The 23522-nt window shown below is 35.7% G+C and overlaps 4 protein-coding genes across 8 annotated transcripts in view; 2 read left to right on the forward strand and 2 right to left on the reverse strand.

Moving 5' to 3' along the window:
* Positions 1-442, reverse strand: part of LOC126779491 (charged multivesicular body protein 7) — a 112045-nt gene extending 111603 nt beyond the window's left edge. For all 3 annotated transcript variants that reach the window (XR_007670361.1, XR_007670362.1, XM_050503513.1), the window contains exon 1: positions 74-442. Coding sequence is in view for 1 of the 3 variants with exons in the window: in XM_050503513.1 (XP_050359470.1) it covers positions 74-345 (272 nt within the window). In the remaining 2 variants the exon portion in view is untranslated. The remainder of the gene's footprint in view (positions 1-73) is intronic.
* Positions 1-10056, forward strand: part of LOC126779547 (serrate RNA effector molecule homolog) — a 155172-nt gene extending 145116 nt beyond the window's left edge. Inside the window, exon 12 of the transcript XR_007670366.1 lies at positions 10026-10056. The gene's annotated coding sequence lies outside the window, so the exon portion shown is untranslated. The remainder of the gene's footprint in view (positions 1-10025) is intronic.
* LOC126779630 (uncharacterized) overlaps positions 1-23522 on the reverse strand; it is a 90376-nt gene that overhangs the window by 28157 nt on the left and 38697 nt on the right. The gene's annotated exons all lie outside the window — the stretch shown is intronic.
* The window catches only part of LOC126779534 (pantothenate kinase 3), a 41430-nt gene continuing 18994 nt past the window's right edge, over positions 1087-23522 (forward strand). For 2 of the 3 annotated variants that reach the window (XM_050503599.1, XM_050503597.1), the window contains exon 1: positions 17388-17718. Coding sequence is in view for 1 of the 3 variants with exons in the window: in XM_050503597.1 (XP_050359554.1) it covers positions 17677-17718 (42 nt within the window). In the remaining 2 variants the exon portion in view is untranslated. Of the gene's footprint in view, positions 1220-6750; positions 6838-17387; positions 17719-23522 lie in introns of those variants that run through there. The other variant, XM_050503598.1, reaches the window with a different exon arrangement.

A 23522-nucleotide genomic window follows, 5' to 3' on the forward strand; every position in this document is an offset into this window, starting at 1 on the left:
CATACATGCATGCAATGCAACTCTAAACAAAGACTTGAAAAAAATAAAACTAATACTGGCAGGTTATACTGACCGAAACATTTCTTCAATAACAATTTCGATACAGGCAGCTGTTCTTCCTCTTCTCTGGAAAGCGAACTTCACATCTGCTCCTGACACTACAGGATCCACTTTAAACCTACACCATTGTCTCACCATATCAGACCAAAATTTCATTTTCATCTCCCATGACTCTGGGTTCGCAGATTTTAACCGAAAAGGCGCAAACAGAGCGTTCATTCGCGTATCATCAGACCAGCACTGAGGTAATTTATCTTCGGGAATACCACACTCCGCGAGACCCATTTTACAATTGCGAAAAGTTTTGTTTATGAATCCTTTTTTGCAATGTTGTCAAATATATTTTGCATTTGCAAAAAGCACACGGTTGAAAAATATTTTTGACTAATTTGACGTTTGGATTACATCAAAATCAAAGATATAAATTAAATAATTTATGGTATGTTATCAAGAAAAAATACACTATATTTGTCTCTGATCCGAATACTTACAGAGATTGCATAATGTTTGTTTATGTTGGTTATCGATAATTTTAATTATATAATTATTAGAAAAGAGTTACATTTAAATTTTTTATAAGAAGCTTATAATTTAGTATGATAAACACCATAAACATATTAAACTAGCAAATTAACACAGAAAATTGTTTGTCATGTTACTGTTAACATAATATTCACTAAAATTTTGATTTCATTTAAACCAATATGAAAATTGCTATTATTTATATCCCATTATATTGTTTAATTTTTATATGTACATATCATAACGTATATTTGTTTTCTATAATTATTATTAGGAAAAAAAATCGTTTAAGCTTTACACATATTTTGTATAATAGTTATATCGAAAGCTCTTATATATATTTTATTTGTACAGTAAAATGGCACAATAATTATTATGCATCTATTTATGATCAATAGTTAAATTTAAATATCGCTAATGTTGTATATAAAAAAAAACAACAACAAATAAATTAACGAACGAACTGTCAAATGACATTGAGCAGAAAAAAAAATAGTCTATGGTAGAACCGTTCGTTTTCGTTAAGACTTCGGACGTCACGTTTTAGTGTGAATTTTCTTATTTTCCTGATTGTTAGTTATTATTACAGTGAATATTTATAATTTCATGTAAAAAGCCATCTTTAAGCTTATTATCGGTAAGTCTTGATCTTATATTAAACATTGTGTTAGTTGTAAAATTGCTTAAATTTATGCAATATTTTAGTAGGTTGCGACTTTGTAGCAAAGGCACTTTTCCAAACCATTTGTTCGGAACCGACCGGTTATTATATAGCTATAATGTTTACACATTGTGGATGTTCCACATTCATGATTTGTTATTAAAATGTTTTAATTGCACTTAAAATCGTTTGATTTTATTGCAATTTCTTATTATTTCAATAGCATATAATAATAAAGTAAGATTGACGCGCATTGACTCGCGCGAAACGAAACAGCGGCTTAAAAAATCTTATTCATCTGCCCAAAAGAACCGGTTTTGTAAGCATACTTTTTGTGCAAATAAGATTACTGTAATTATTTATTTGATTACTTCAAGTAACTAGGTCAGTGATGAAGTGTTCCTAAGAAGTTGTTGATATATCAAAGGACATTGATAAGATTGATTAAATTTTGAAAGCTGTAGTGATTTGAACATTTCTTAATAGTGTATTGGTCTTTTTATTAGTTTAAATCGTGTTTTGTGTTTTGAAATTAAATTAGGATTCATAATTTTGAATAATTGAGAGTTATAAGTGAAATAGGTAAAGTAAAATAACATTATTAATTTAAAATTGTAAGCGATTTTTATGTTTCGGAACTTTTTTTTATATGTTTATATTTCTTTATTTACATATATGTTATATAGTATAGGATAGTACATGTACTGACACATAAAAATAATAATAATATAATGGGACATTCACACACGGCCATCTGATCCCAAACTAAGCAGAGCTTGTGCTATGGAAACCAGACAACTGATATACCACATATATTACTTTTCTTTTGTAAACATACTTATATAGATAATTACACCCAGACTCAGGAAGCAAACAGACATGTTCATGCACACAAATGTATGTCCTGGATGGAAATCGAACCCACAAGCTTTGGCGTGAAAGGCAACCAATCACGCCAACTGGCCCGTCGATTTATCATCAACCAAGGGATCATATAACCATCGTGGAATTACACTGGCTCGCGCTCATCAAAGCAGAACACAGCATTACCGAGCTTAAATGCTTCTTGTTCAGTACTAGAATCATTGATGCCCTACCCATTATAGTAAGAGCCGGTGAATGTCCTGGGTGGGCATCGAACCCACAACCTGTGGCGTGATAGGCAGTTATATATAATAAAGATAATAAAAGAATTACATTTTTTAATTTTGAAAATATGTAGTATGTGTAATGTGGTTATTTATTTTGACATGAAAAAAGCAGACATGCACTTCAATTACTAGCCAAGCGTCCATTTTCGAATACATTATTTAAGAATGAAATAATTAATATTACAGTAACAGCCTATTAATGTCCCACTGCTGGGCCAAGGCCTCCTCTCCCTTTTTTGAGGAGAAGGTTTTAGAGCTTATTCCACCACGCTGCTCCATGAATACACATGTGACATAATTTCAATGAAATTAGACACATGCAGGTTTCCTTACGATGTTTTCCTTCACCGTCAAGCACGAGATGAATTTTAATCACAAATTAAGCACATGAAAATTCAGTGGTGCTTACCCGGGTTTGAACCCACGGTCATCGGTTAAGATTCACGCGTTCTAACCACTAGGCCATCTCGGCTATGATAATTAATATGAATTGGCAAAACTATTCCACTTGGTTAATACAATGTTCGAAAGTCGCCTCGCAAACGACAATAATGCGAACATTTAAATTCTTCTGCACTATAACGTATGACTTAGATAAAATTAGGAACAGTATCTAGTTAGATTAATTTTTACTAGTTACCTGGTTTAGGTGTCTTAAAAAAATACTTAAATTTGTATATTTCCATTGACCTTTTAGATATATCAAGAGAAAAGTTACGCTTTCTAGAAGTAGCAATATATGTTTAGCCTTATTAAAAGGCTTTCACGGCTCAACCACTGAACTGATTTTTTAATCAAGCTTGAACTCGGCAGACTGAGCTACTTTTTTTACTTTGCTTTGCTCTTTACATGTAAAACACCAGCGGTAACCAATTATTAATATATAATACATTAAAAATAATTATTTTTCTGGCAACTTGATATAGTGATATTAACTAAAAAAGGCACTTTATTTATTTGCACCTGTTCATTTCTTGTTATATTATAGAACCCAAAACTGTGTCTGTCTGTATGTCCAAATGCGATAAACACAAAAACTACCAAACTTATTTTCATACGGTTTTAACCAATAGACATAGCGTTTCATGAGGAATGTTGAGGTGTATAGTAAATAACAAAATAAACTAGCTGCTATATATATTATGATTCCAATGTTTTATGTACATCCTTATATACAGTGATAAGACCGCCCCTTGCATGCTTTTATTTTATATTCTCTCTTTTATATATATTTTAGCCCTTGCTTGAGTGTGCGATAAAGATATTTCTAAGCCGGGACTGGTAGCTTGTAGATAGATAGAAATCCAATCAATCAAATTCCGAATAAATGTTATCAGCAAGCTTGTCTTAAATATAATTATCATTAGAACACAATATAAGATATCAATTCATTATTTTTAATTAGTTTCATGTTTCTAATTATGACAATTTTTTATTATAAAAGGAAGGCAGAGCTAACCTTCGCCTATTAAACACTGGCACTTTATATTATATATTTTTTCATTAGTGATATACACCATAGGCTTTTACTCATCACATGATGATGATGATAAGTGGTCACCACCATCCATAGACATTGGCGCCTTGAGAAATGTAAACCGTTCCTTACATGGCCAATACGCCACCATACTTAGGTTGTTATGTCCCTTGTGCCTGTAGTTACTCTGATTCACTCAACCGAGGTCTCACAAGCCCTACAACCAAATTCAATTCAAATAACGGTCTGACGTTTCGAAGTTGATCCCTAGGGATCTGCGACCTTATAATCTTTTTTTTTTTTTTTTATAGAATAGGAAGGCGGACGAGCATATGGGCCACCTGATGGGAAGTGGTCACCAAACGCCCTTAGACATTGGCATTGTAAGAAATGTCTACCATCGCTTATACAGCCAATGCGCCACCAACCTTGGGAACTAAGATTTTATGTCCCTTGTGCCTGTAATTACACTGGCTCACTCACCCTTCAAACCGGAACACAACAATAACAAGTACTGCTGTTTTGCGGTAGAATATCTGATGAGTGGGTGGTACCTACCCAGACGAGCTTGCACAAAGCTCTACCACCAGTACTAACTACTAAACCAACGAATCACTCGAATAATATACTTATTACTCATAAATACAGCTTGAAATAAATTAAAATATTAACAAAGGCATCCTTAGATATGATCGGAAATCTGTCAGAAACATTTTAACAATACGTCTTATATTATCATTAAAATGATTGAACTGATAAGTGAAGATTAGTTCTATTTTTAAAACTTATCAAACATCTGAATACATTGAAAAACGTTAAATTTAAATATGTATTGTCTATTACACGAGGAATGATGATACATAAACAATTTTGACCTTGAACTACGTGACGTCATTGGTCTTGAATAATATCTATGGCGTTTTGAGTGTCGGGCGAAGTTGTTATCGGAACTTTGGATGTAAAATTATGTAGAATAATGTTGTATTATAAATAAATATATATTAATCGAGAACTGTTGGTAGTGGAATATGCAAATATAAGTTTTGTTCATATTCAATCCATGATGGCTTTATCGAATACGTAGACGTTATTCGCGGATAACATTTTCAAATCAGGACAAACGAACAGATTATACTGAATAATGTAATCGTTTCGATTTTGATTAGTTATAGGATCTCCCCGCTATGTTTTTACACCGCTATCGATCACGTAATGAACTGTAAACGCAAGCTCCTACTGCTGGGCAAAGGCCTACTTTTAAAGAGACGTTTTTGATATATTTTTTTTTTTTTATAGAATAGGAAGGTGGACGAGCATATGGGCCACCTGATGGTAAGTGGTCACCAAACGCCCTTAGACATTGGCATTCTAAGAAATGTCAACCATCGCTTATAGCCAATGCGCCACCAACCTTGGGAACTAAGATTTTATGTCCCTTGTGCCTGTAATTACACTGGCTCACTCACCCTTCAAACCGGAACACAACAATATCAAGTATTGCTGTTTTGCGGTAGAATATCTGATGAGTGGGTGGTACCTACCCAGACGAGCTATTGCCACTTCTCAAATGTCTCACATTTCTCAGAGCTTCATCTGACATGCAGGCTTCCTCACGAGGTTTTCCCTCGCAGTAATAGACTTCAGTTAATATTAATGTGATTAGATCACTGAGCCATTATAAACAATCAGATATTGTTACACGATGATCTAAGATGTTATGTTGTGACTGTATTTACACTGGCTCACCTTTCAAACCGGAACGGAGCAATAGAGTTTAACTGTGCGACGGTAGATTAATTGGTGAGTGGGTGGAGAACAGGCGGTCGAATGGAGAACTCATGCCTATTGTCACTTGTTTGTGTCTTTCATTTTATAATGGCGTTCGTAAAATAATGCACATGAGGCATGAATACTAAAATAAATGACATCGACTTGACTCAACAAAAGTTGAAAGGTTCCATTGAATCGACTTTTGGTGCCTTCGATTTAGCTCGACTTCAATTTCGGTTAAATTAAGTTTTCTCAGGGCTGGGTGATTCTTTTCCGAACCGGTGGTAGTTTCTAGATTGACTGTCAATAAGTAAGTGTAATGATGCCGTGTCGCAAAAAGTATTTTGGTTTTGAAATCGAGTTTTAATGGGCGGTAAGTTCGTGTATTTATGTGCGACCATGTGCCCGTATTTTCTTATCGTATTCAATCGTTGACGCAAAATTATCATTCAATAAAGATCTGTCGTCAAAAATAGACTTTATTATTATTAGCTCAAGGTTCAATATGCTATGTACTTGATCGTTTCGAATTATTAATAATTGTAGGTTTGGAAAAATGGTTATTAAATAATCATTAAAATATCTACATTATATATAGTATATAAACTCCTGTAACTGTCCTACTGTTGGACAAATGCCTATATATTTTATTTAAATATGTAGGTGGACGGTAAATGGGCCATCTGATGGTATTGGTATACATCGCCAATGCGCCACCAACCTTGGAAACTAAGACGTTACGTACCTTGTGCCTGTAGTTAAACTGGTTCACTCAACTGTGTGGCATAACACAATACTAAGTATTTCTGTTTACCGGTAGAATTTGTGGTAAGTGGGTGGTACCACCCCAGACGGCTTTTGGTAAGATTCTTAAATTCTCTTGAGGCGATTGTTGTGATTGTTTTGATCAAATCTTGCGAGTTGAATTAGAACCACTTCTTATCCTACAGAATTTTTTGTTCAGTTCCAATGACAATGTATTTTTGTGGTAACCATGACTTGATTCTGCATCCAGGGTTGTCTCCAGACTAGAGAACTCTTCGATAAACGATTGTTTTTGAAAATTTTTTCGGCTTTCGAAATTATATAGGTCTCGTTCATTATTTCAGGTGACAAGTATGGGTGGTCGGTGACGTCATAAGCGTGATATGACCTCTGCAAGCAGACGATGCAGTACCACGCAGATATGCTGTTAGGTAAGTTCAATGTACTTAACTAAACTTTAAAATGTCCGAATTATTAACTAGCTACTCGTAACGGCTTCGCACTGGTATAATAATGGTCAACATAAAAGGTTTATATCGTAATACATACATATAACTCTATGGGTTTACCTGGCGTACACCATCAACAATCTTCAACAATCATCGTCATCTTTCAGCCAGTTTACACTAAACCTTTATGTATTATACACTTAAACCTTCCTCGTCAAACACTCCGTACATTGGTGAAAACCGTTTGAGAATACGTTTCGTAATATTTGAGTTTATCGCGTACAAACAGACATACGAGGCGGCGACGGCGGGGTCTTGAACAACTTCTGCTTTCCCGTTTTTTTCTTTCGATACAATTATACTTAGAGGAAACTCGAGTCGATCAGAATTAATAAAAAGGTCAATTTTCGCTGGTACAAAAAATTTATTATGAAAAATTAGTTTTCATAAAAACATACTAATATTTTTTGTCACAGATTATGTCTCTTATGGCTTGTGTATTACATATACCGTACTTTTAAAAATAAAAACAAGTTACTATTATAGGTTTAAATATTGGATTAAAAAAAAAAAAACAATTTCAATGGGAGAAAGGAATTCCAAGTAAAGATAAACAAACCCTATATTTACTTAATATTTTATGCGATTTGCTAATAGCTCTGCTGTATTACGCACTACAGACAGTTCTTGATTAATATATATATATATATATATATATAAGTATTTATATCAGGATTAAGTCAATTATGTTTAATGAAAGTTCATATAATTACAATCATTAAGGCTAACAATTAATATAACAATAATAATAATTTGAGCCGGTTGGCGTGGTTGGTAGAACACTTGCCTTTCACGCCGAAGGTTGTGGGTTCGATTCCCACCCAGGATAGACATTTGTGTGCATGAAAATGTCCGTTTGTCCTGAGTCCGGGTGTAATTATCTATATAGGTATGTATTTACAAAAGAAAAGTAGTATATGTAGTATATCGGTTGCCTGGTTTCCATAGCACGAGCTTTGTACAAGCTTAATTTGGGATCAGATGGCCGTGTGTGAAAAATGTCCCAGGATAATATTATTATATATATATATTAATAGTTGGTAGTTATATGCCTTCGCAATACAACACTATTACACTTAACTACTTACAACCATGATCATTTTATTTCCAAAGTTAATTTAAGAACTTCGACGACTTTCCATCGAGAATACCATAGATTATTAAATATCTCGACCAATGATATCACGTCACTTCGAGGTCAAAGTTGTTTATTTGTCTTTTTTTTTTTTTGTCCTTTTCTGGCGTGTTTATTTGTCTTTTTTCATCTCGTGGTTGAAATAGGCTCTATGTACTCATCTAGGTCACATGCTATCTCTGTCATTAAAACGATCGGATGTACATAGAGATACCCTTTCGAATTTATAATATTAATATGTATTTTTTAGTAAAGTTTAAGTTGGTTTTAAGTAAAGAGTGCTTTGTATGTTAACTAGATGCTCAGTGCGGAATTAAACATATGTGATGATAAATAGTTACATGACCGCTAAGATGCTGACACATAAAAAAAGTTAATTTTTATTTATCTGCTGACGGTCCACTGCTTCAAACAAAAACGTCTTCAAAGTGATTTGACTTTAAATATCTGTGAATTGAGAGTATACAAAACATTGCAATGTAGTTGAAGTTAATAAAAAGAATATTTTTTTAGTCCGGCTTTTACGGTTCAAATAAGCATTACTGCGTCTCGAACGATTCACAATTTAATGTATGATTTCCAGGTATCCCAATTCCGGCGAAACCTCGTATGACATACGGTGCCTCATTCCTGTTACTTAAATATGTACGTCCCTTCCATATTTCCTATGTAACAAGCAAACATACATACATATATAATATCGATACGATGATTATGAAATATCCATAAGTTTTTAAATAGCCAAAGACAAAACAGTTTGCATTGTTCTTCGTAAGTAGTTTTTTCTTACGATAGTCTATTTACATCACGGAACATATATAATGATTTAATTGTATTTAATTAATATATCTATCTAATAGCCGAGATGGCCCAGTTGTAAGAACGCGTGAATCTTAAGAAACATGTGTTTAATTTCACTGAAATTCTGCCACATGTGTATTCCACCAATCCGTATTAGAGCAGCGTGGTGGAATAAGCTCCATACCTTCTCCTCAAAAAGGTAGAGCAGGCCTTAGCCCAGCAGTGGGACATTCACAGGCTGTTACTATATATAATATATCTATGTAATTTATTGATGATAAGAGTAAAAGTAGAGTAACAGCCTATAAATGTCCCACCGTTGGGCTAAGCACCAGATTGCTACAATGCGGATTAGTGGATACACATGTAGCCGAATTTTAGTAAATTCGATAAAATGCAGGCTTCCTCACGACCGTTACGGTAGCATGCGCAAGCGATCCCGTGGCGCTCCTCGTTAAGACGGAAAGGGTAACTTTGGACATCGGCGAGCCCCACATACCCCTGTTTCCACTGTTCCCGTGGGGAATACGCGTAGTACGTTTTTCCAGCGTGAAAAAAAGGCTTCCTCACAATGTTTTCCTTCACCAGTACGGTTTTCACCAAGACCGGAATGATTCATAAGAAAGGTTTAGGTGTATGACTGAAATATGACGACGATTATTGGAGATGTCGGAAAATATCAAGCCGACTGAGAGCTTTACTGGCGTGCGCCGCGTAGACCAGTAGTTATATGTATTACGATATGAACGTTATATGTAGACCGTCATTCAAACCGTGCGAAGCCGGGACGGGGTAGCTAGTTTATTATATTATGTGTGTCTCGTAAACGGTTATAACGACTTGACGTAAAATTTGTATTTAGATAAGGTTTACTTTTTAAATTTTTATCAAAAATAGAAAACAATTTATATTAACGAATTTTTTATTTTATTAGAACCAAAACGAGATCGGTTTCCCGATCGGTATCACAAGTATTATACTTAAAATTGCGTTTAAAATATATACATTTAATTTGTTACAACTATTGATAGACTGTGAGTGAGCCAGTGTAATTACAGGCACAAGGGACATAAAATCTTAGTTCCCAAGGTTGGTGGCGCATTGGCTATAAGCGATGGTTGACATTTCTTACAATGCCAATGTCTAAGGGCGTTTGGTGACCACTTACCAACAGGTGGCCCATATGCTCGTCCACCTTCCTATTCTATAAAAAAAGACTAATTTTGATTTGATTTTCATGAAATATTTAACTTATAATCTATCAATACAATATAAATAAATAAAATTAAACTGTCTGTAGTTTCAGAATAACAGTCTCGTCTGAAGTAGATTTGGCTATTCGCGAGTTACTAAAGCCAAAACAACATTTTTTTTTTATTTAGACTTCCGTTGCTACTTAATAATTACAGGTAGATAGTTGCCTTTCACGCCGAACGTTGTGGATTCGATTCCCACCCAGTACAGACATTTGTGTACATGAACATGTCTGTTTGTCCCGAGTCTGGGTGTAATTATCTATATAAATATGTATGTACAAAAGAAAAGTAGTATATGTAGTATATCAGTTGTCTGGTTTCCATAGTACGAGCTCTGCTTAGTTTGGGATCAGATGGCCGTTTGTGAATAATGTCCCAGGATATTATTATTAATTCAAATATATAATACATGCATAAGTCAAACAGACATTATGTAAGTTATAATATATATATTTAAAAAGTTACTAACTGAAGTCCCTTAGTTATCATTGTATACGCACTATATTTTTTACTAGACTACCCTACTTCACATCACAAAATATCCATACTTGTTTGCACTGTGCTGATGTTATTAAGTTAATAATGTCCTCCAGATTTCGGCCGCGGCGGCCAATCTCTAGAGATATTAGCCAACTGCGCAGGAGATATTATAGTGCACAAGTGTGTGTGCAAACACAAGTGCACTCTGTATTCCCTTGTAATCCGATGGGACGGCAATTCGACACGATCGGAAAGAGTTCAGGCGCTGGACCAATGGCTTTACGTGCTTTCCGAGGCACGGAAGTGTACAAACTTCCAACTTCCAGACTACGGGCTGCTACTGAGAATTTTCTGACAGAAAATCCCATTACTTTTTTATTGGCCCGACCTGGGAATTGGATGGGAACCCAGGATCTCCGAGTCTGCGGTCTTACATCTAGCCACTGGACCAAAGAGGCAGTCATTATTAAGTTATTGTAACATCCATCGTATTACTATGTACGCCTATTCGATTTAATTTTTTCGCTAATTGTTTTGTAATTTTCTCTGTAAGTGATTTAAATGTAAATCTTTTTAGAAAATAAATGTCTCTAACCGTAAAAAGTCAGTTATTATTAAATCAAAGACAGACACTTTAATTTTATATATATATATATATAATTATGTTATCTGCGCAAGATAAAATAAAGGTTACGGCGCGCGTACACATGGCAGAAGTGAAGATTAACGGGTCATCGTATACGGAAAATTGTGATAGATAACTTATTATTAATGACGAGTTAAATTGCACAGGGTCGTAGGTTCGATTTTGATGTTCGAAGGGAAATAACGATATTATTTAACTGAAAAAAAACGTTAATAATAATACTTTCTTGCAATGGTGTTATAATGGTGTTACAAAAAGCGATCCCTTCCATATATCCACTGTTCCTGTTTGAAGGCTAAGTGAGCCAGTGTAACTACAGGCACAAGGGACATAATATCTTAGTTCCCAAGGTTGGTGGTGCATTGTCAATATAAAAAATAGTTAGTATTTCTTACAGCGCCAGTGTCTATAGGCGATGGTGACCACTTACGACCATGTGAGAAAAAAATGGTACAGTCATTACGTCGGAAAACATATTATAAATGCATTGTCTACTGAGATTCCTCCACCATAGTGAATAAGAGAGCTACATTTTGCTGTTTGCGATATATCGGGTCCCGAAAACAATTGCAATATCAATTTACCAGGATATCATAAATGTTAAGATGTTATCGAACGCGGATCCACTCTTCGTTGGAGCGCGTTTCAAGCTTCCAACCGAAAACTCGCTGATCGCTTAATAACCCAGATATATTATACGTCACAAATTGCTGGGAAATTGGAGGGAATGCCGTTAGATAAATATTATAGATTTATCCTTATTTACCAGGAAATAAGGACCATTTTCCTTGTTAAAATTATTTTTCTATTTTGTCCCGTCCTTAGTTATTTGGGTATATCCTGTGTTATGTGTCTGCAACTGCGTAAATCGTGACGTAAATAAATACGTCATTTTTTCCTTGTTTAATTGTATAATACATAATTGAAAGTGTTTTCGTAGTGGAGTCCTGGTTGTACGGGATTCATATGGCTGTGGTGGTCGTCCTCTGCACGGAATGAACATACTACGGGATCGTTTTGACATAACGCATCCAGGGTCCTTCCTATGCAGTGCTTCTCGCGCATTGGGTTAACTAACAAAGAATCGTCAGTATTCAGAGCTCTGGAGTTGCTCGTATTGAAAAAAATCATCTTGAATCCGACTTCGGTAGCGTTCCGTTCATTTGGCAGAGCTCGCCCTGCACCAGATCGTCGGTGCCTATTTTAGTGTGAGACCATCCCAGCTGTTGTTCTCCTTTAGACGACGAAGCACCAATACCGCTCGGCTGTCGCCTTCCAGTCAGACAGTCTTACTCGTGGAAGGACACTGGCTCCCCGCGATCTCTCCGAATTCTGCTAATCAGTGAAGTACTAGGAGCAATCCTATAGCCTATCACTCCGGCTAACGAAACAACGAAATATCAACATCAGATGAATGACTAATTTGCGTAAGAGTAGGTGAGCGGCCCCCACATTCCCCTAACAGCGTATAAGCAAAATTGCATGATAATCAGCTGATTAGTTACGACGTCAATACGTAACAAACAAACAAACTGAATTTCTCATTAATAAAATTAGTTGTGTACACAATAGACACACCTCTAAACAATTAGCGTTCTAGTGTCAAGTAATCTGTAACGTCCGATGGAATGGTGTGATCTTCTAATTATTCGCAAATAATGTTATGCAAGGTCAGTCATGTAAAATCCTCATTAACATTATAAATTCAAAAGTGAGTCTGAATATGTATTAAGCTGAATATGTATTTACTGGTGGTAGGGCTTTGTGCAAGCTCGTCTGGGTGGGTACCACCTACTCATCAGATATTCTACCGCAAAACAGCAGTACTTGGTATTGTTGTGTTCCGGTTTGAAGGGTGAGTAAGCCAGTGTAATTACAGGCACAAGGGACATAAAATCTTAGTTCCCAAGGTTGGTGGCGCATTGGATATGTAAGCGATGGTTGACATTTCGTACAATGCCAATGTCTAAGGGCGTTGGTGACCACTTACCATCAGGTGGTCCATATGCTCGTCCGCCTTCCTATTCTATAAAAAAAAAAAACTGTCACGTCTTAACTATCCAAGCTATCGTGAAAATTTGCATACACATTACCAGGGTTACAGAAATTGCAATCATATGAGCTAGCCACCACACAAACGAAGCAATCAAACTGCTATTTACCGCTAAATCGTGATAAAAGAAACGAATTACTTGGAAAATACCCAATTAAACCTCCTTTAAAATAAACTTTGGTTAGTTAGACACTGGTTCCTCTCTTTCTCTCAGCTTTGATTTGACATTCGAAAGAAGAAGGCACAGCATTGTTTAAGTAAACACCAAGGTTTCTACGTAAGGTCGTAAGTGCCTTGTGAAATTGATTCGTTTTGAAAGGCTGCATAACGAATGACCTTAGTCTGCACTCATTCTGATGACGTCACATGTGATTTTGAAACTATCAAATATATCTATAATATAGTATCAAAAGCATCGGCTAACTATATTATTTACAAAGGAAACACGAATATTACAATAATAATAATAATATCCTGGGACTTTATTCACACACGGCCGTCTGATCCCAAACTAAGCAGAGCTTGTACTATGGAAACCAGACAACTGATATACTACATATACTACTTTTCTTTTGTAAATACATACTTATATAGATAATTACACCCAGACTCAGGACAAACAGACATGTTCATGCACACAAATGTCTATGTCCTGGGTGGGAATCGAACCCACAACTTGATGATGATTGATGAAATTTATATATGTATTAAATTGGACGCGACCGCATTCTACCGTTGTTGAAAAACTACTGAGAAACGGTAGTAGTCACATAGGTAGTGTGCGACAGAGATAACGCTCTACCAAGCCGAGATTAGTCGATTGTCTCTTTTCAATCAAATATTTATTGATGGTTATTATACCTCGTTACTATATATTATTATAATAATAAGAGAAATATATTTATTTATACTTATTAACAAAACTCCATTTTAATTATTTCATATTTAAACAGTAATGGACTGTGAATGTCCCACTGCTGGGCTAAGGCCTCTTCTCCTATTTTGAGGAGAAGGTTTGGAGCTTATTCTATCACGCTGCTCCAATGCGGGTTGGTAGAAGACACATGTGGCAGAACTTCAATGAAATTAGACACTTTCAAGTTTCCTCATGTTTTTCTTCATCGCCAATTACGACATGAATTATAAACACAAATTAAGAAGATGAAAATTCAGTGGTGCAGGTTAAGATTCACGCGTTCTAACTACTGGGCCATCTCGGTTTTTATTTATTTTATAAATATTTCATTTTTATTTGTTGTTTTTCTTTAATCATAAATTCTGTTGATGTCCATTAATTTCGATGAAGACTCATATTATTGATGTGAAAACATCTTAGCGCTCGGCGCACACACACGGGGCTAAGTGAGACTTCAACCGTCAGACGAGTTCTCGTAAGATTTCGAGCGTCAGATGACGTCAGCGTAAGATTTGTTAATGTGATTGCGTTAATGTGTGCGTGAAACCGGTACATGAGCTCACATCCTTACAAACCAATTCTCGAGAGCAACTTGGCGCTCATACAACTTTTTGTTCAATTTTTTTTTCTCTAAATTAATATGTATGTTTATATAAAAATTAAATATTCAATCGTAAATTTAATAATAATTTCAAAATATCTTTGATAATTTCAATGATGTATTTGTATTCTTATGGACTTGTAATTGTTAACGAATAACTGTATTTAATGACTATGTCATGTGATGTGATGCTTTTACGAATGATGTGATAACATATAATTGGTAGAATATTTGTCAAAGAACCTTTTAAACGTCTATCTAATGTAGATGTTGATTGTCCAGTACAGTACAGTAACAGCCTGTAAATGTCCCACTGCTGGGCTAAGGCCTCCTCTCCCTTTTTGAGGAGAAGGTTTGGAGCTTATCCCACCACGCTGCTCCAGTGCGGGTTGGTAGAATACACATGTGGCAGAATTTCGATGAAATTAGACACATGCAGGTTTCCTCACGATGTTTTCCTTCACCGAAAAGCACGAGATGAATTATAAACAGAAATTAAGCACATGTAAATTCAGAGGTGCTTGCCCGGGTTCGCTGGCTTGCCCACGTTCATCGGTTAAGATTCACGCGTTCTTACCACTGGGCCATCTCGACTTCATCAGACAGACTTCAGGTTGATTGTCCAAAATAAGTAAATAAATAAATAAATAGATAGAAAGATAGATAGATAGATAGATAGATAGATAGAATACCTACAGTATAAATTACGGAACGCTAAACGTGAATGACCTTTACGTATAGACAGACACACCTCCCAATAATTAAATTATGATTCCAAAGCTAATATCTTATATATAATCATTTCGATATATAATTGTTACAGTTAATATATTTGTTTATTTATAGAAACATAATGAGATTAAAGTCGAGATGACGCAGTGGTTATAACGTTTGTTAACCAACGTTCGCAGGTTCAAATACAGTGTAATTGTTTATACCCTCTGATTGATTGGAAAATGACGTTTTTTTATAGTTTTTTGTATAGTTAGGCGGACGAGCATATGGGCCACCTGATGGTAAGTGGTCACCAATGCCCATAGACATTGACATTGTAAGAAATGTTAACCATTGCTTACATCATGAGCCACCAACCTTGGGAACTAAGATGTTATGTCCCTTGTGCCTGTAACTGGCTCACTCACCCTTCAAACCGGAACATAACAATACCAAGTACTGCTGTTTTGCGGTAAAATATCTAATAAGTGGGTGGTACCTACCCAGACGAGCTTGCACAAAGCCTTACCACCAGTAAATGATGACCGGTGGTGATCACTTAACATCAGGTTGCCCACTTTGTCATTCCGCCTACTTAATACAATAAAAAAACAACCTATTTCTCAAATAAAACAAGTTTGTATATAAAAAGCAAAGTTGATACTGCGTAAAATTTGTAACTTCTGTCTGTTTGTATTAATTAATCTATGGCAAAAGTGCACCGATTGGTTGACCTGCGTAATAAGCATAAGTGACAAATACTAGCTATCTTTCTTTTTCGTACCAACGATTAAATACGTCATCTCTTTCACACGACACGCCAATGTAGTGTAAACATTACGGTTACAGTTCATGTAAAACAATGCGTTTGTGTGCTGTCGCGATTTTTTTCGTTTCTTTTGTTAAGGAATTACAATGATTTGGTCACTTAAGTTTTTGATAAAAAAAATATCATTTGATAGACCACGGGAGTCCGACTGCGCTTCCGATAAACGTTTATCAGTTCCAATTAAGATACTCTATCGGATACCTATCGAAGACGCGAAAACTTACTGTATTTAGGTATTAATTAGATATTCTTTAGTTTTAATTAATAAAAATCGACTTGTTAAACATACCTACGTACATTCTTTATATGCACACACACATGTTTATCATTCGAAATTGATTGTCTCGATGGTTTTGTTTTGGTAATTGTGACAATACTCAAAAGCCTGTAGTCCGGGTCAGTGTTGCCAACCTCTGAGAAGCGTAAATATTAGGTTAAAAGCGAAAAAAGTACCGCATGCAACAGTTAACTTTGAATTAACAATAATTAATCCAAAGAGAGAATTCCTCTAAAAAAATATTCCCCCTGAAAAAAAAACCCTAAAAAAATGGTGCCACTACAAATAACCCATTTCATCTGACTTACCCCGAAATTTAGGAAAAATACCCCTAAGCTGGCAACACTGGTCTGTCTATCTGAACGTCTAAGCGTGTAGATCAGGTGACATGTATCCTATATCCTTTTCTGCACCCCTGACAGCGTGTACGCGAAATTTCATGACGATCGGTGGAATAGTTAAGACATGAAAACTTAACAAACATACACACACTCGCATTTATAATAATCCATAGATCAACCGTTTGTCTATTGATAACAAGCGAATTAACTTAATCAGCATATAAAATCGAATTATACATTATGATAAATATGTATAATAAAGATTAAACTTTGACCAATGGTAAATAAACATTGTCGTCAGCTGCTTGACCATTGTTGAAGAATTACAATTACATAAGTGACAAGTGACCCGCTGGTTTTACTATCGTTATCACTTGCGCGTGCGCCTCTTACATATGTGGAATTCGAACGCATCGTCGCTCATTCGGTACGCGACCGTCGTCGCGCGCGAACGTGTTACGCTGTCGTTTTCTAAATGTTTTCAATCGATTTACGAATAATAATCGAAGTTTCGGCCGTGATTATATATTATAATTTATTTATTTATAAAATAATTGATTATATATTAATTAATCTATTGGACGTCGGACGTTTGTTGAGTATGGATGGTGATGATGATACTTGATATGGCTTAATTTTTTTTTTTTTAAATTTTATTATTTATTCAATCTGTGATACTAGTGTTGTTAATATATATTACGTTTTACGATAAATGAAAATGGCCGAAAGAAGCGGAGTTATTACAATTCATCGTGTAAGTTATTTTGGATAAATGTATTATGTAATAATTGGTGTACGAAATCATACCGCCATACGTGTTTTGTTAAAAGTTTAATAAATGGTTGTTAAATGTATTTTTTTTCTATGGAAATAAAAATGTATATTTTTCCTCGTGCGTTCCAAAAAGATACATCCGATAATGATGAAAATTTGGCGGGTTTTCGCGAACGTACGCGAACAACTGAAGAATTTGCTCAATCAATGAAGAGGTTTTTTCTTCGTAAGTTTATCCTTCAATAGAAACTTCAGTAATCTACCCGTGTGAAGCCGACAGGGTAGCTAGTTACAATTGAAGTTGGTGATAACGATATTAGGATTTCTATCACCGATTTCGGCTGCAGTGACGATTGATTGGCGAATTGTACCGAAGATATGATAGTGTACATATGTGTGTGTTAATACGTCTTTTGGTCCAATATCACAGGCTGTTGGGACAGCAATCTGATACGGTCAAAAAGACTTCGAAGAGTTCAGGCGGAGGGCCAAAGTCATTACACGCATTGTACGGTTTTTCATTACCCCGTATCGTAACTAGGAATTCCTCTACAAAAAACCCACGACGCATATATCGGATAGATAATCTCGAACATCGTATCTGCTAATCAAGCTAATCTCTGAGCTTTTTTTTAATGAAATAGGCAGGCGAACTGGCAAATGGACCACCCGTTCGTAAAAGGTCACCATCGCCCATAGACATTGACACAAATCACCACTAACCTTGCGAACTAAGTAATATCCCTTGGGCCTGTAATCGTTTTACGAGAGCATCTTATCAATTGAACACGAGATTCCCTCCAAATGTTCGGGAAAAACCGTCGCGAAAAATTGTTATTTCCTCTAAAAATGTTCATTTAAAGTCTTGTGTTTGTTCTGAGATAAAAGGGGTATTAGATTATTTTTATTGTTCTTGATATTCATATATTTACAATGTACTAAGTGGTAAGGCTTTGTGCAAGCCCGTCTGGGTAGGTACCACTCATTCATCAGATATTCCGTTCCGGTTTGAAGGGTGAGTGAGCCAGTAACTCCAGGCACAAGCGATCAAACATATTCGTTCCCAAGGTTGGTTGCGCATTGGCGATGTATGCAATGGTTATTATTTCTTACACCGAAAATGTTTATTCGCGTTGGACGACGGATAAATGACCTGATGGTAAGTGGTCCACTAACCTTCAAAACTAAGACGTTATGTCTCCTATTGTGGTTAATATATCTTGAATTGCTGTCGACAATTTTCTAGTACTTTGCGATAGCGAAAACATGTTATAAATCGCCAGCTTCTACTAGCAAATACTCACTATATCGCAATCGAATCGAAGCGTAATCGTTGCGGTTTATCCGTTATATTATTTTTAATGTAATTATATATTATTGGCATTAATGTTAACAATTAACTTTGATTTTGACATAACGGTATATTTTAACATCATATGGGTTCGGTTCCGATTCGAATAAATATAAAATAGACAAAGTTGGATTGGAATTGAATCGGGAACGTATCGTTCTCGTTATAGATTGGTAGATTTGAATGGATAGTTTGTTTGATCGCTCTTATCCCAATATCTACAAGACGGATTGAAGCTTTTTATTTTATATACTATAGCAGAAAGCAAGTGATGTCGAGTGGGCACCAACGCCCATAGACATTGGCGATGTTAGAAATATTAACCATCCCTTACATCGCCAATGCGCCGCCAACCTTGCGAACTAAGATATTATGTACTTCATTTAACTTCTTCTCAATGATAAGGGATAGCCCATGGGATATCTATGGGACGTTTCTTAATTAAGTCGAGATGGCCCAGTGGTAAGAACGCGTGAATCTTAACCGATGATCGTGGGTTCAAACCCGGGCAAGCACCTCTGAAGTTTCATGCTTAATTTCTGTTATAATTCATCTCGTGCTTTTCGGTGAAGGAAAACATCGTGAGGAAACCTGCATGTGTCGAATTTCATCGAAATTCTGCCACAAGTGTATTCCCTCTGTACTTATGGTCAAAGAGATAACTGCTGGGCCTTATTGTAAATACCTACATGGAACTGATTATCATTTGAGTTAATTTTAGTCGACGAATTAATGAAATGTTGATTATTCAATGTATTCTCGTGTCAAATGTCAACGTGTATTTCGTATTATGTAGTTCACTTATGTGTTTATATAAAGTACGGTTCTAGTAATTTGATTTTTTTGTTCATGTGAAAACGAAAAAAAAAAAACGTGTTTTTTTCTATAGATAAACGTAGAAAGCAAGATCTTATCTGGATACAAGTTTTGAGAATTGTTACGACTGTTTTATAGATATAAATTTGAACTAAATTGAGGTACCACTCATAAACACTTCCTTTGAAAACAAAAACAAGCGAATATTGCATTTCTTGATATTGCATGAATTGGTAACTTTATCATATTTACTGCCTCGTTGGTCTAGTGGCTTTATATAAGGCCGCAGACCCGGAGGTCCTGAGTTCAATTCCCAGGTCGGGCCAATAAAAAGTTATTTAGTTTTTCTGTCAAAAAATTCTCAGTAGTAGCACCTCGGAGTCTGGAAGTTGGAAGTACACTCCCGTGCCTCGGAAAGCACGTAAAACCGTTGGTCCTGCGCCTGAGCTCTTTCCGGTCTTGTCGGATTATGAGAGTTAGGGAATAGAGAGTGCACATGTGTTTGCGCACCCACTCGTGCACTTTAATATCTCCTGCGTAGTTGGCTAATCTCTCTTGAGATTGGCCGCCGTGGCCGAAATCGGTCTGGAGGACATTAATTAATACAATATAAAATATATTATCAAACGAGGCGTTGTATAATGGTAAATTTATAAGAATTTTTGTTACAAGCTGAATACCACGCTGACGAAGTCACGGCTTGACTCGTATTAAATAGCACTATTTTAATTGATTTTGAAATCGCCATTGTTTTCGTTTTTATTTATGAGAATAATTTGTCCACTGGACCGATGTCGACTACAGCGGCCATTATCAAAGGATACTGGCCTGTACAACGCGAAATATAATGCACTGTGTGCGCAAACAAAGGCGTAATCTCTACTCTCTTGCTCTCATACACAGATGGAACAGCAAATAATTGACGAGCCAGTTGGCGATGCCTTTCATGCCGATGGTTGTGGGTTCGATTCCCACCCAGGACAGACATTTGTGTGCATGAACATTTCTGTTTGTCCTGAGTTTGGGTGTAATTATCTATATAAGTATGTATTTACAAAAGAAAAGTATATTTAGTATATCAGTTGTCTGGTTTCTATAGTACAAGCTCTGTTTAGTTTCGGATCAGATGGCCGTGTGTGAATAACGTCCCAGGGTATTATTAATATTATAAATGCGAAAGTGTATTTGTTTGTTGCGCTGTCTTAACAACTCAACTGAACATCATGAAGTTTTGCACCCAAAACCTCCCCTCTTCACACGTACCTGCCTCATATCCTACGAGTTATTACTTACACCGTTGGTTGCCTGGAAGTGGAATCGCTATGTGGCGATAAGGTCGCCAAAATTGTATGCTACTTTTATTTACGCTGTATACATTTTTTGTATTTTTTTTTCTCTTTGTGGTGTACAATAAAGTATAAAGTAAAGTAGGGGGAAACTAGTGTACTATAAAATGAGGTCTAAATCGTTCTAACTCGTGTCGTTTGGTATCGAGTTTTTCTGCGTTTTACCTCGTCATATCTTACTGATAAGGAAAGATGTCTTAGTGATAGGACGTGCCGGTAGGTCATCGGCTTAATCCGAGGTAATATTTTTTTTAATTCTTGTCATACTCACAAGCTAAGAACATATTATATTTAGCGAAACTGGTTTTATAAAAACATCAAATTGTGTTGATAATTTTTGTCCGCGTGTTAGGGGAAGGTGTAAAAAATAGCCCATGTCCTTCCTTGGGTTCAAGCTTTTTTGTCGCTGGAAAAACGCGTTACGCGACAAAAAAGTCTTAGTCAGTCTTAACGCTAAGGTATCGCTATCGCATGCTACCGTAACGCTCTGAGGAGTTCAAGTGTGCTTCAACCTCGAAGTGTGAGAATTTTCGACAGAATGACCCAAGTTTTTATTGGCCCGACCTGCGATTTGAACCCATGTCCTCCGGGTCTGCGGCCTTACATCTAGGCAGGCAGTGTATTTGTAATACAATACTATTCAACTTAATTATTTGCGTTTTAATGTGATTTTCAATATTCTATTTTGACGACATCTAAAACGCCATTTTTTTTCCAATGCACACCACCGATAATTTAGATCTTGACCAATGACTACGCTAGTGGTCCGCCCCAACTTCGTCCGGAAACAATTATGTTTTTGCGCCAATAATGACTTTTATAGGAAGGAAATTGTTACTTTGGATTACATTATTGCAATTTTCGTAGGGATTTCTATTTTTTTTAAAATGAAATATATCCTATGTTACTCGCTGATATTGTAGCTTACTATCGATGAAAAAAAATTAAAGTCGGTTTATTAGGTTACGAGTTTATCCGTTACAAACAAACGTACAAAAAAATAAATCTTTTTTCTTTATAATGTAAGTATAGAATATTGATAATATATATAGCAGCTGTTTTGTTAAACAGTAATTTCTCTCTTTCTGTCATCACTGACTTGACATTCGAAAGAAGAAGACAAACTTAACTAATCACCTGAACGTTCATAAGTAAAATGAAATATTACTTTCATTAAATTCTCAATGGCAATCTGGAGATGACAGTTACGGCCTTACTTATAAACGTTGCTTAGCGGCTGTTCAGTTAAACAGATTTCTCTCTTTCTGTCATGATGATTTGACATTCGAAAGAAGAAGACACAACATTGTTATCTGATCACGACATAATTATAACACACGTGTAAGACCAAAATGGAATCGTCATTCAATAATATATATTAAGGATTGTTCGAGTTTACACGAGCAATAATTTATCAGCTGATTGATAAATTGATACGTTTGATAACAACGTCGCAAAACATATAAAAAAAGATGGCGCGTCGAGGACGATGAATGTGATGCCTTATCATAAGCAAATAATATAAATGCGAATATCACTTTGTTTTTTCTTTTTTTTTTACGCTTTCACGTAACTATTCAACTGATCAGTAACAGCCTGTGAATGTCCCACTGCTGGGCTAAGGCCTTCTGTCCTTTTTTTTTGAGGAGAAAGTTTTGGAGCTTATTCCACCACGCTGCTCCAATGCGGGTTGGTGGAATACACATGTGACAGTATTTCAGTGAAATTAGACACATGCAGGTTTCCTCAGGATGTTTTCCTTCACCGTCAAGCGCGAGATGAATTATAACACAAATTAAACACGTAAAAATTCAGTGTTGCTTGCCCGGTTTTGAACCCACGCTTATCCGTTAACATTCACGCGTTCTAATAACTGGGCCATCTCGGCTCATAATTTGCATACACGTTGTGTGTGTGAGTAACTGACACCTAAATCACTTTGATTTATTAACGTGTGAAGTTAAGATTTTTTAATGCTTTTGTTTCTATTATAAAAATGTATATTATATTTGAAATAAAAAAAGATTTCGATGAATGTATTGTTTGCAATCAAAGAATCCTTATATTATATTTTAGCGCGCAATGCTCGTAAGATAAACTCAAAGTGAATCTATTTCCCGCCATGGACAGTATCTGTCATTGTTCTTGCTGACAGATTAAAAATGTGAAATATTATTTTTTTAATTAATAATTTCAGACAAATTACACACATGCAAGTTTCCTCACGATGTTTTCGTTCTCCTACATAAGCATTGTTTGATTTTTATAATT

This window comes from Nymphalis io, chromosome 29, assembly GCF_905147045.1.
Source record: "Nymphalis io chromosome 29, ilAglIoxx1.1, whole genome shotgun sequence".
Taxonomy (NCBI): domain Eukaryota; kingdom Metazoa; phylum Arthropoda; class Insecta; order Lepidoptera; family Nymphalidae; genus Nymphalis; species Nymphalis io.